Source organism: Solanum tuberosum, unplaced genomic scaffold, assembly GCF_000226075.1.
Source record: "Solanum tuberosum cultivar DM 1-3 516 R44 unplaced genomic scaffold, SolTub_3.0 scf00298, whole genome shotgun sequence".
In the NCBI taxonomy this organism is placed as follows: Eukaryota; Viridiplantae; Streptophyta; class Magnoliopsida; order Solanales; family Solanaceae; genus Solanum; species Solanum tuberosum.
The window spans coordinates 786,923-801,866 of NW_006239219.1; the positions used below are offsets into that span (position 1 = coordinate 786,923).

At 31.3% G+C, this 14,944-nt stretch overlaps 1 protein-coding gene across 1 annotated transcript; it reads right to left on the bottom strand.

Moving 5' to 3' along the window:
- Nucleotides 1-2,183: 2,183 nt before the first annotated feature.
- LOC102584996 (classical arabinogalactan protein 26-like) lies at nucleotides 2,184-3,043 on the bottom strand. Its single transcript, XM_006359377.2, has one exon. The coding sequence runs from the start codon at nucleotides 2,953-2,955 to the stop codon at nucleotides 2,539-2,541; it is 417 nt and encodes a 138-aa protein (XP_006359439.1). The 5' UTR covers nucleotides 2,956-3,043; the 3' UTR covers nucleotides 2,184-2,538.
- Between the last annotated feature and the right edge of the window lie 11,901 nt (nucleotides 3,044-14,944).

Genomic DNA, 14,944 nt, shown 5'->3' on the forward strand with positions numbered 1-14,944 from the left:
AGTACTCCCTCCGTCCACAATTGTTTGTCAGGGTAAGGTCATGCACATCCCTTAAGGAAAATTTAATACAAGGTGTAATTTGACTAATATAACCCTCCTATATCAAGAATACCAAAAGTCCACATAACTTTTCAATTGAACTACACAATCATTAAGGGCAGAATTGGAAAAAAGTGACTAATTATTTCTTAATTGTTTAAATTGACAATTAATCTTGGACATCTATTTTTAGTATACCTGCCAAACAATTGTGGACTAAGGGAATAGTAATAAAGTATTAAATAATCAGTTCTACGTTCATTTTTTGGATACTACCACAATTTATAATTGCATAACAGCATAAGTCAGCAGCCAGGTATGTTGTGTTTATGGGTCAGTTTGGATCGTTTATTGTTACAAAATTTTTGACTATTGAATTTATTGTAAATAAAGGTTCACAATTCACCAGGCCTAGACAAGAAAGAGAGTAGCATTTCTAATCCTACCAAGAACTGTCATAGATACTTATATACATGAAATTAAAAGGATAAATGTTCTCGTTTTAAACATTTTTGTTTTCATAAATAAATTATAAATAAATTTTGATGAAAAACATATATATAAGATATTTTTACCATTGTTCATAAAAAATAATAATTTATTATGTATGTATCGGCTTAGTTCATATTAGTTTTTCAGTTTTTTTTAACAAAATCAAATCAAATATTATCGGTTTTTAAAAATGTAAAATCATATCAAACCCAAATAAAATCGTTTGATTTGATTTTTCGATTTGTATCCAAACATTGAACACCCCTACCTACACAATGCAGACGTTTACGTAGTGGCAACAACAACATATTCAGTGCAATTCCACAGGTGAGGTCTAGGGAGGGTAGAATGTATGTAGGCCTTACTACTACCTCGTGGAGGTAGAGAGACTGTTTCTGAAAACCCTCCACTCAAGTGCAACAAATCTCGATATAAAGAAGATAGAGACTATGAAGAGAATATAACAAATAAAAAGGAAACAGTGCAAAGGTCTACCAGAGAGGAACCAAAACAATAATAAAATCATGTGATAATCGGAACTCCATAAACAATATACTAGGATGGATTATACAAAATAAATAATAAACAACGATGCACTACAATACTACAACTAGTATTGTACACAAGTCACCATAAGCAAGACAACACGACACTACCTACAAATATTCTACCCTAATACATGTCGTCATGCCCTCATATCAAGAGTCATATTCTCAGTAACCTGAAGTTGTTTCATATCATGTCTTATCTCACCTCTCCCAAGACTTCTTCGACCTATCTATGCCTCTCATCGTACCTCATAACCAATCTCTCGCACCTCCTCATTTGTGTGTCTATGCATCTCCTTTTAACATGTCCAAACCATCTCAGTCTCGTTTCCCTCATTTTGCCCACAACAGATATCACTCTTACCTTATTTTGGTTATCCTCATTTATAGCCTTATCACTCCTAGTATGACCTCACCTCGATCTCAACATTCTCATCTTTACAACATGCATCTTCTAGACTAATCAAGATTCAATCTCATACAACAATATCGGTCGAACCACCACTCTATAGATCTTATCTTTGAGTTTTTGGCGGTACCTTCTTATCACACAAGACTCAAGAGGCAAGCCTCCACTTCATCGACGCCGTACCAATACGGTGTGTGATATCATCATCGATGTCCCCACTCTTCTAAATTATAGACCCAAGATACTTGAATCCATCTCTCTTAAGGATAATTTTGTATGTCAAGTTTCACGTCCACACCTACCTCATGTTTCACATCACTGAATTTGCACTACACATATTCTATTTCGGTCGGTCTCAACCAGAACCCTTTAGCCTCCAAAATTTGTCTCTACGCATCTATGATCTAACTTAGCATTAGCTCCATTGGGCGTCTCATTAATTTGTTCTATATCATCCACAAATAACACATACCACAATACCTCATTTTAAATGTCTCGCATCAACACATCCATCACCAAGACACATAGAAACGGGCCAAGAGTTGACCCCTAGTATAATCCCATCTTCATAGGAAAGTGCTTCGAGTCTCCTCCCATCGTTCTTATCCATGTTTCAACTCCTTTATATACATAGTGCAGAACTAGGAATTTAAATAAGGGGTATTGAAATATAAACAAGTAAATATACCTGGAAATCAAGAGAATTCAAACACACTATAATACATACAACAAAAAGAAAAAAACACTTAATTACCTATCTACACAATATAATTTTTTGATCAGTTTACACTCCTCAAGTATCTGTGGCTCTGCCACTACATATACTTATTACATTATAGTCATTCAACAAAAGAACCAAAATGCAGATCTTGAGATAAACTAAACAAAATTGTGCTTATTTCCTTCTTATTCAACAAACAAATTATACTCTACCAAAAGGAGATGACAAAAGTATAGTTACATAAATAAATCATAACAGAGTAAACAAATAAGTGTGAAACTTCATCAAAAGTACCTCACAAGATCCCACAACCAAACATCTTTGAACCTTCACACACCAGGGAGCTGAGTAAACCAGGTCAATATCAAACTCAACACCACCATTGTACATAAAGATGAAAACAGAGGAACAGCAGAGGACACCGGTAGAGACTGAGTAGGCGAAAACGGCATATAAACAGGTCCAGGAGCAATCATAGCATCAGGATTAGGAGGGCTAGGGCTAGAAGGAATTAAGGGTAATGAAGAATCAGTAGGAGCAAGCTCAGAGCCACCTGGTGAAGGAAAAAGAGGACTTATATCAGGAGACAGAGCAGGTGGATTTGGTAACAATGCAGGGGCAGCTGAAATAGAAGAAGATGGTATATTTAACAAAGATGGTGATTTGTGCAAGGCTAGTGATAAAGAAAAAAAATCAATAACAATACAAATCAAGAAAAATCTAGTAGATTTTGAAGTGGAAGCCATTAATGCTAGTAATAATTTTGGAATGGAGGAGGAGGGAGTTGGTGTTATGATTGAAGGATAATTGGAGAGTGAGGGGGTAGGGATGAGAATGATAGGTGGCAGAAGTACTTTGATTATTATTTTACGATATATTTTTTCATCATGTTGATATGCAAAAAATTGCAATTTATAATATTTTTCTTATAGTTTTTGAATATCTAAATTTATTGTTTAAAATATCGAATTAATGTAATCTAATTTCACTTTGAACATTAATCAAATTGACTTTTGAAAAATGTAACATGACAATTAAAAGTGGATAGAGAGAGTAGTTTGGACGGAAAACTACATTGTATATAATAAATGCTGAATCGTATTGATTTTTTATGTACTTTTAAAAATTTTTAATGAAAATTCTGACTCGGGTTAGCGGGTGCATGTGGGGTTATAGAAAGGACAAGAATTTGTGTATAGAAACACATGAGGTTGTATAGGTTGCTTGTGTCCTTTTCTTGTGGCTTTTTCCGGCCAGCCATTGTTCGTCCGTGAGATTCTTGTATCTGACATGTGAACCCCTCACCCCACTACACCCTCACCCCCACCCTAGATACCACTCCCACTCTGCCCGATTTTGAATACGTCGTTTGGTTGAGTACAAGTTATTTCGAAATAAGTTATTTCATCATATATATGAGATAATTTATCTCATCGCTAAAGTATAAATGATGGAATAAATAATTCAGAGACCGTCTAATACTTCCAATCAAACACACGATAAAATAATTCTTCATTTTAAACCACTCGTTAGTTTATATGATAGAGGGGTGAAGTTCACTAACTCATTTTGATCATATTTGGGATTTTCTTGCTGATCTTGACTTTGTAAATTGTCACTTTATGGAATCTGACTTTTGAAGTAGTTATGATTTATTATATAATTAATTAAATAAAAATACAATTTTTTTCAACTTTTTAAGTTTATGGGTGAAATGAACACACGATTTGAATTTGATATGTTATTAAAGTATATAACAATTCTGAGTTTATGTCTCACTGATACAACCAAGAGCAAATCTATGAGGAGGTGAGAGTGCTCACCCGAATTTCCTTGGCAAAAAATTACACATCATATATAAGTTTTATTTTTTAGTTATATATATAAGTTTTGAATCCCTTGAACACAAGATTAGAGGTTTACTCGGTGATTAAAGGAGTTCAAAATTCATTTTAAGATTTGAAGTTCAATTTCTTGATGATATATTGTGTGAAATAATTCACGTATTAATTAATCTTTCTCATTGAGTCGAAAAACGTTTCTCTATGACTATTAATTAATTAAGCAGTGATATTCAATATCTATATATTCACATATAATTATGTAATTCACTTTTAACCTCATCATTATTGCAATAATTTATATAATCATGCATATTTACTACTCCCTCGGTCTCAATTTGTGTGACTTATCTTCTTTTTTAGTCAGTCCAAAAAAAAAAAAAAATTATATTAAGTAACAATTTAACTATAAAATGTATATTTTTTTCCTTAATGAAATGATTTACAGTCATACAAATTTCTATTATTCATTTTGAACCACAAGTTTTAAAAAACAAAATTCTTTTTTAAACTTCGTGCCGAATCAAACTCTCACATAAAATAAAATAGGACGGAGGGAGTACTACTTTATATATGAGTAATATGACTCTACAGTCCGTGATTGGTGCTTGCTAAGACAGAATCCTTGGAATGCGTACCATGTATTTATCCAAAATTTTATATTCTTTATATGGGCTTTCGTACACTAGAACAATTTTGTGAAAAATTTCAGAAATATTATCCTTAAAAATATTTTTACATAATCTAAACAAATACTATAAAGGTAAAGGGTAGGATCTGGATCGGGAAAGACTAAAGGTGTAGGAGTAAAGATGAAGTGTATTTCGAGGGTAGGAGGACAATTAATATAAAATATTATTTGTACAACTTGTTTCTCTATTTCTATTTTAGAAGTCATTTTTCTTTTTTTAAGAAATTTTTTTCCAAAAATCTTGAATCGAACATGAAATTGGAAAACATTTTCATATTCCTCTGTACTGAATACGCCAATAGTCCAAATTGACCCATGAGAAATATTATCAAAATACTTTTTAAAAATTATTTTTATTAATTGATATTTTATGTATATCCATGATGAAAAAAATAGTTTCATTAGATACTAAAATTATTAAAAAATAAATAAAAGAATTAAAACTTAGTAAGAATAAGATGAATTGTGTTATTACCCGCATTTCAACCAAAGTAACTTTTATGCATATTAATAATTCATTTATTTATTAATTTAACTCATATTGATAGACTCAAATACAATTCAACCCACTCAGTTATTTGTTAGAGGTATTTTGTATTTTCTTCTCAACTTGCTTCTAGAGAAGCTTTGATAAGTGATAACATATGGTTGGATAGAATTTTAAAAATAGTCAATTCAAATTTGTAATTCAAAAATAGTCGTATATTTCAAAGTTAATAGTTAATTTTTGGAATCCATAAAAGTGCCATGAATTGTAAATTTTAAAAAAGTCAAATTCTATCATAGTATTCTCGATTAAATCCAGAACACTATCATGGAATTTTATTTTATTTTCTTGAGTTCAAAATTTATAATAGTGTATTGAATTTCATGACACTATTTTGGTGTTCCATATCAAAAGTGGTTATTTTTTAAATAATTTTTTTAAACTTGACTATTTTTAAAAAATTGGCCTGAAGCTTAAGCTAATTTTATTTTTGGTATTCTATAGTCGTATCCAACAAAATCCAATTAAGCTAATAAGAGATTCTATATTAGGTTTAACAAACATAAAAATCACATTAGCGCTCTTAGCTATAGTTTTGTTATTTGCGCTCCATAGCAAACATAGTTTGCTTGTAGCATCAAATTTGTATAAAAATTGCAGGCAACATCTGATTGTATAAAATCACAGGCATCTGATTTGTATAAATCACAGTGATTTATATAAATCGGATGTCTATATCTATGAAAATTGTGTTTGTATATGTATATGTTCTTTGTGTTTGTATATCTGCATAAAATTTGAATTCGTATACAATTGAATCGAGTTAAAACAGATGTATTTGTATATCAAATCTCTCTCTCGCTTTATACAAACACAAATTATACACGATATTTTGTATATTTTGTGTTTGTATAAAGCGAGAAAGAGAGAAAGGCAAAAGAGAATTGAGTAGGAGAAGATTTGTATTGTATAATTATAAGTGTATAGGACGAAGATATATGTATTTGTCTATACAGTTTTCTCTCGTTTTATACAAACACAAACACAATTTTTACATTTATTTTTGTATAAAGTGAGAGAGGCGAGGGAGAGTGGCGAGCAAGATTTTGAGGAGAGAGACGAATGACAAAGTGTTTGCTACGAATTAGAATTAAATGAAACCGTGGTTATAACATTTATTTTAAATTAATAGTTTGTTGTTTCATACACTTGTGACTTGTCCCTTCTATATATATGCACTCTTCCCTCACTTTCCAATATAGGGAGTTAGCTTGTTTTCACGGATGGCGAGCGCGCGAAGCATCCAAAGGATACATAGCTGAGGTAGACTCCAAAATCCAATTGTTTCATTTTCCTTCTTGTTCATTAATCATAAATCAGACAAATCGAACACTATGGTAAAATGTGAAAACACCCGATTTCATTCTAAATCTCTCAAAAATTAAACATAGTCATTTTCATTTCAACTAAGAGAAGTCCAGAAGAAAATATCAAGAAAAAAGACTTAAGTCATCTACAGTCCCTTAAAGTTGTCCGCATAATTTGTTTAAACACCTCAATTAAGGCTTGTACCTATTGAACACATATACCCCTTAAAATTGATACCTATTTGACATTTTTTTGACAATCAACCAAAAATATGAGATGTGTGTACTACACTCGTTGTGATGTGGCAATGACATAGAAAATTGATGAATTAAATGATGACATATGGCATTGTAGTAAAAAAAAATTATTTAAAAAATGAAATTATAATTTATTTATTTTTTAATTTTAATCTGTTTAACTAACTAAAAAAATTAAAAAAGAATTTTCTAGAAAAACCCACCCACCCACGGCAAGCCCTCATTTTTTTCTCCAGTTCCAAACTGTAACATATCCAACACACAATTCCTCCCTCAATCTATTTTTCAATTGTAATCTTCTCTTCATCTGGTTTTTGTACGAGGAACATGAATAATGTTTTGCCGAAAAATTACGAATTTCTATCACAATGATCAGGAAAAATGGCGTTATCTGAAATATTTTTCTGAATTACATAATTGATATTTCTTGAATTTGAAGAACTCTTCGTTTTTTAACTAACAATTTTAATTAATTAATGTGAATGTTTATTGTTGGATTACATTGACATAAGTTTATGTCGAGATTGAACTTGTTGGGAAAAAAAAAAATCACCAGAAACTACCGTTCTTAAATTTGATTTTTCTTTTGTTTGGAAAGATAACAAAAAATTATACTAGTTTAAATAATGATCAAATCACTAGCTTTCTCAGACAATTTTTTAAAAAAAAACTAAATTTGAAAATAGAGAAATGAACTCTAAACTCGGCATACATGATTAAACTCAATATATTCCATCTAATAATTTATCCAATAAACAACATAGTCGTCATATTGACAAAAAAAAAAGACCTAAGATCAGATCCAAAGATCTAATTAGATATCTGTATAATCGATTTTAATTTATGATGATGAATGGTGGTTAAGTTAAGAAAGAAGAAGGTGAAAAAATGCCCAAAAAACTATATTAAAAACCATTGATGGTTATAGTGTTTCAGATGAAAATGATGGTAGTAACCGGAAATGGGTAGTGTTGGAAAAAGGGTTATGGCTAAAGAAGAAAGAGATTTTAAAAAAGTTAGCCAAAAACTGCTCCTTTCACGCACTGCAGTATTTGTGTGCTTCACTTTTTTTGTCATGTCAGCTAAAAGTGTTCAATAGATACATATTTTAAATAATAAAATTGTTCAATCGGTACAAGCCTTAGTTGAGGTGTTTAAACGAATTATAAAGACAACTTTAAGGGTCCGTAAATGACTTTAGCCAAAAAAAAAAATACAAATTTCAACTTTCTTCTTCTTTTATTGGATGGAAGGGATGTGAGTGGGATATGCTTAAAATTAGTTGGAAACCTTGACAAGGTTATATACAAAATTGAGGAATATTAGAAGTATTATGGCCCTGTTTCATGTACAAAATTAGATCTAAGAAAGTTCATTGCGATAAGTGTATATCTCATGTATATCACATACATCTAATTCTCCTGGACGTCATTATGACAAATGTATATCATATTGTATATTGTGTATATTTATATATATCTCATACTAGATTATGAATACATATATACTATATTACTAACTATTACTAATATAATATATAGAAAAGTCTAGAGCAAGCAGCTCTTCGTCAACGTGGCTGCTTTTCAAAGTTAACCGCTTTGTTTGCGTTGTGTCAAAGGCTGTGATGGTGATATTTTCCTTCCGTGAGACCAAAAAGCCAGAGCATATTACTCTATTTATTAATTTACCCTACAAAAAAGAGTGCTACTTTTCTTGACTTTGTGGAACTAACCCAAAATCATTGCATCTAAGTGTGGTTCTAGGTTGGCTTTCTAAGAGCTCGTTTGGATTGGTTTAAAAATAATAATTTTTTAGTTAAAAAAAAATGTTAAAAAGTAAAAAATAAGGGAGATTTATTTTTGATTTTAAAGTTATTTTAAATTATTTTTAATATTACCAAATACTTTCTAACTTATTTTAAGTTATTTTTAACATTATCAAATACTTTCTAACTTATTTTAAATCATTTTTTTTGATATATCTTAAGTTATTTTTATATTTACTAAATACTTTCAGAAGTCAAAAACTAACTTAAAAAGAAGTTTGACCAATTTTTAAGTCAATTCAAAAAACGCGCGCTTTAAATGCACAACTCTTTTAGATATTCTACATTTTCAGAAGTCAAAAACAAACTTAAAAAGAAGTTTGACCAATTTTTAAGTCAATTCAAAAGACGCGCACTTTAAATGCACAACTCTTTTAGATATTCTGCATATTAATACAATATTGTGTCAGTGGTGTAGTATAGAGTAGCACAATAGTAGCCTTTTTTTCTTTCTAATATATTAGAAGCATGAGTAAATATTTGAATTCGAAGTCAAAAGGAAAAGAAAATACTAGTAAAATTTTAAAAGGGCAATAAAAATTGAGGAACAAATCAAAAGGATAATATTTGAATGGAAGGATGGATGCCGTTAAATGGTATGTAGTAAAGCTCATGTTGACATGAGTCTTACAACATAAAAAAAACGATGCACTTTTTATTAAACATTAATATATATTCCTTCTCCATTATATATTCAATTGTTTTGTGATTGTGTTTTTGTGTTTATTTTTGTTTTCTATTTTCACTATTTATATGCAAATAAAAATGTAAGTGATGCGGTCAAGTCACTATTTAGGCGTATTGTTCGATTTGATTCAATTTTGTAATTTATCGATTTGACTTATTGATTATTGGTTTGTAGACATGCTAATCCATACAAAAAATCTCAAATCGTTAATAACTGATAAGGTGATAACAAAAAAATCAAAAATGTTATTAGTTGGACTTGGACCCAGGCACGGGATCCAAAATCTTGTAATGTTATACATAAAAGTGTATAAATATTGTCATGAGTGATTTTTAAAAAATACAGATGTAAACTGAAAAACATAGTTACGTAAGTGCAAAGTGTTACATTAGGCCATATATATGTTTTTCTAAAATTTTGAAACCTCAAAAAAGAAAATATGAAAGAAATTAAATTAAATAGTAACAGTATCCAGATCATAATTAAAGGGATGGAAACTCATTAATATAAAAAGATTTACTATCCAAATAATTAAAGGTAATCTCTTAAATAAAATTAGTCAGTGAATCATTTCTTAATACTATATAAGATAAGCATGGTGCTTCATCATTTTCATTATCAAAAATACATTTTGAAGAAATCATAACAAAAAAATATGGCAGCCTCTTTGTCTTTGTTTAAAGTTGTGTTTCTACTTGTTCTATTTTTCATGGGCAATGCAGGTATATTATCTCTTTACTTTATACTTTCTTTACCAATCAAGAATGATAAGAGATTAAAAAATATTTTTTAAATTCTATATATCCTTTTTCAAATAATCACTCAATCAATAAACTATATCGCAAATCACCAATATAAGTTGTGGTAGGATTGTTTTGGATCTCGTCAATTCAGATTTAGTTGAGCCTCAATGCAGGTATGAAACATCCTCGGACCGTAAATATAAATAAAAATAAAAGTATATCGCGAATCAATACTAGTAGAGAGAAGTTATGAACTTAACCTCAGTAGATATATGAGAATTTTCCACCTTTATTTAAAGTTTTTGAATCTAATTTATAGAAAATATAAATTTACATAGCGTGAATCTGTATTAGTCAAATTTATCATTCTCTTTTATATTTTATTAAAATTCTTACTTGTATTTTATTTTATTTTAACAGAGGCAAATATTTGTCAAGAAGCAAGCAAAACATTCAAGGGACCATGTGTAGAACAAGCAAAGTGTACAAGTGCCTGTCAAAGTGAGGGCTTTCAATTTGGAGAGTGTAGTGACTCCATATGCTACTGCAAAAAGCCATGTCCTCCCAATTAATTAATCTTTAATAACCAATAATAAATATTTTGTTTTATTACTTTTTAATTATCATTGTATTTTTCTGAGGCTCAAATAAATATATAGATCTACTTTGATGATCAATCTATATCTATTTATAAGCTTTAAACATTAAAAAAATAGAGAGAGAAAAAAATAAACAGAATTCCCACTGAAGTATAGAGAGAATTCCTTTTTTTAGGGAGAATTTACACTATTTACTTGCTTATTTATTTGTAAATAATATATTAATTTATATTAAATTTAATATTCAATAGTTAATAATTCATGTATTGTAATCTACACATAACTAAATAATACCTACATAACTAATATTTGCATAACCAATACCCACATAACTAATACCTGCATAACTCTTACCAATAACCAAACGACCCCTAATTGCACTGAATAGGTGAATAGTTTTGGTTCATTTGGAGGTAAGTTCAAAATAGTCCCTCAAATACGCACTAAATAATTTTAATTTTTAAAGTTTGTCAAAAGTTAATATTTTTAGTGCAACAAATATTTAACAATTTATATTTGTTAAATTTAACGTTTTTTTTTTTTAAAGTCAACCATAAGGATAAAAGAAAGTACCATCAAATCCTAGAATATGCAACATAAAAATAACACTAGACACTAATTACAACAGTGTATATAATAGAAAAATTTGATAAAAATATATGATGATGATTAAAAATATTAATTTTTGACAACTTAAAAGATCTAACAGTTCAATACATACTTAAAAGACTATTTTCAATGCACCCTCAAACATAAAAGAACCATTTTTATCATTTTCTCCCATTGTTCCTTAAATATAATGACTTGGTCAAGTTTATCCATGTTGTTCACGGATCGCAAAGAATATAACTTAATTCCTACAGAATTTATATCGATAAAAGAAAAACTTTAGTTTCAAAACCCACAAGTTATATCATAAAAGAATACATAATTTAATTCCAACTTAACTTATGTTGAGCAAGGTAAAAGTTCTCTAAACTTATGCCTAGAGAAAATCAGGACATAGAAATACTACATAACTTAAGTCGTATAACTTAATTCCTATAAAACTTATGCCTAACGAAGCAAAAGTTCTCTAAACTTTTGCAGAACGAGACAAAGCTCTCTGAACTTATGTCTAACGTAATTAAATTATAGATAAATTCGTTTTGATCCATACTTTTTTTTTTTTACTAAATAAGCAGCAGAGACAAAAATGAAGGACCATTATATTTGAGTGCAAAAATTAAAAATCATCCCAAATAAGAGCAATCCGTGCAAAAACTTCATTTCTCTACAAGGTCCAAGAACAGCCCAATGACATTACTAGCTATTTGATTTAACGGCCCAACAATAGCACTATTATCTCCTATTATTCATGCTTTTATATTATCAAATTCTATAAATTCACGAAGACTTTAACCCGTTCCACATAACATTATTTATCTTTGTGGAAAACTGATTTTGTCATCAAACCTGTTTTAAAGTGAGTATTTGTTTCTTCCCGACTCTTTGTTTGCTTTTACTACTGTTTTATATTGTTATCTATATAGACTTACGTTTCTTCTTTTGAAAATCAGCTGATATATTGTAGTTGATATATATGGTATGGTCGGCTGCTGGTTCCAATAGCTCGGTTTTATCTTCTTTTTTTTTATTTTTTTATCTATCTTCTTGCTAATGTCTAGATGGTCTTTGCAACTTGTTTAAATCAATTTTGTATTTTTCATGCTATTAAAATTTAGTCGAAAAAATGCCGATAATTACAAGTTGAGTCGGTAAAAATCTGAGTTTCTTGTTTTTCATTTACTAAGTCTTAGTTTTGTTGGGAGTTCCGTCTTTAAGATCGCGTGATTTCTTTGGCATTAATCCTTCATGGGTATAGTATATTGATTTTCTCCAACTTCCAGTGATTTAGTTATGCTACCTTGCGACTTTCACTTTAAAGCAATGAAGCTAGCTAATGCTTAGTTACTTTCTTGTAATGTGCGGTAAAAGATCTCGTAGACCATGGTATCGGACAGTGTTGTTATTGAATTTTATCGGCCTCCACATGTTGAGTGTGGGTCTCATCTAATTTGCTTACTGTTACGTGCAAAGGTGGTGGGCCTTAAAAAATTTTCAGCTTGTTAGTATGGTTTAATGTTGTTATTTTTTATTTATTCATTTTTATTTTTATTTTTATTTTTATTTTTTTTGTTTGAGAAGTTGTCAATTTAACATTCATTTTTTTCTTCTTCTTAGGAGTTAATAATTTGTATCTACTGTTTGTGCGTGAAATAGTCATAGTTTTTTTTTCTTAGTCATTTCTTATAAGATTCGCTAATTTCCGGCATATTTCCATGATCTCCTCTTATGCTTATTAATTTTCTTGAAGTTAGTATATGCATTCTTGTATAGTTCGGCATACTCCTTTTATTATTCATTTTCGGTTAGGTTGCATATTAACCCTTGGTTTTTTCTTCTTTATGATGCATGTGAAATCTGTCCGAGTTCTCATGGATTCTATCCTCGCATTTTCCTTTGGGCCACGGAGACCCATATCCTCTTTTATCCGAGTCAGCCAGATATTAAAATTGACGAACAGGTCTCAAAATTGAAAGAAAAGCGGAGCAAATTGGGAGTTGAAAAAGATTGGGCCAAAGCCTACCTTTATTTATTCGGAATTATATTTTGTTATTATTGGGCCTAAGCCCTTGTCATTTTACTTACTATTACTTGTTAGTTCCTAGGACAGGTGGAGAAATTGGGCTTAAGGTCCAAAAGAAAGACATTTATTTCATGTTAGACTAGGACAGGTGCAGGTGACTGTAACATCCGGTAATTTGAAATATCTATGAAGAGGCTTAAAATCGGAAATAGTCATTTTTGGAAGGAATTCAAAAATCTGGAAAATTTGGCAAAGTGTGGAAATCAGTGAGTTTTTGGCTAACTTTGAGCAGTCGTAACTCCTAGGTCAGGATGAGTTAGGAGTAGTTCCAGTTATGGTTGCGAAGCTTGTGGAATGATCTTTCCAACGCCACTGAGTTTGCTCGATTCCGAGTTCGTATGAGCGAGTTATGGCCATTGAAAGTTGGGCAGTTGGCAGGGAATTCATCCGAAAATTTTAAGGGCATTTTGGTCTTTTCCCTAGCCATTTCTTTTGGGATTATATTGTTGTGTTAGGCTGATCTTTGGATCATTTTGTCCCATTTTAAAATAGAAAGAGTTAGGGTTCTTGAGTGAAGAAGAGGAGAAGAAAGAGAAGAAGGAGAAGAAGAAGAGAAGAAAGAGGAGATCAACAAGATTTCGTCAAAGATCGTCGTGGATATCGTCGGGGGTGATCCCTATCAAGGTATGTGAGTCTTTAGTGTTGGGTTGATCCTTTCCCCCACACACCAACTCATTTTGTTATTGAGAAAAGATTGGATTGTGTTGTTGAAGTTGTTGGGTTGTGTTGTTGATGTTGTTGATTGTGTTGTTGAAGTTATTGTTGGTTGTGTGTTTGAGTTGAATCTCATGTATGTTGAGGGATTTTATGATCCTTAGTGTTTGGGGTTGAATCCATTGAAGAAAGGGTGATTTAGAGTTGGCAAAACAAGAGAGAAAAGTCAGAATTTCTGGGCAAGAGGTTGGCGCGTCGAGCCTGCCAGCGCACCCCAAAGGGGACTATGAAGTCCAGCCCTTAACCCTGAGGGGTAGCTCAGCTGGTAAAGGCCTGGGACAAAGTCCTTCAGGTCGCCGGTTCGAGCCCCAGCAGGGCCACTGGAGGCATTACAAACCGGCCGTGTCTCCAGGGCCCCGTGGAACTAACCGTGGTGGACCCGCCTTGAAACAGCGGGACCCGGTGGGTATAGCTAGTCGAGTTCGCAAAGCGACGCCCGGAAACCATGGTTAAAAAAAAAATAAAAAATCCAGCCCTTGGGGCGGCGCGCCTCTCAGAGCGCCAGCATGTGCCTTCTGAGTTTCGAGGGCTGGCGCTCCGCGCCTTGCAGAGCGCCAAGGACGCCATGTTCTCCCTTTCTTTCCACACTTTCTCTTGCATGTTCCTAGGTATTATACCTATGTTTCCAAGTTGTTTCCAATACTTCAAGTTGTGTTTAAATGTCAAGAACTCATCGTGATTATATACCTTGAATCCATAATCCAATTCAAGGCGAGTTAGTATCAAGTTAAAGAGAAGTTAGAGTCAAGTCAAACAAAGTTAAGAAGTTAGTTCAAGCAAGTCCTCCAAGCTTTTCAAGAGTCTTTATTGAACGTTTTAACTTTATTCTAAGA

Bases quoted from the DNA above. Each gene is read 5' to 3' on its own strand.
- LOC102584996 (XM_006359377.2), bottom strand. From the start codon at position 2,955: ATGGCTTCCACTTCAAAATCTACTAGATTTTTCTTGATTTGTATTGTT.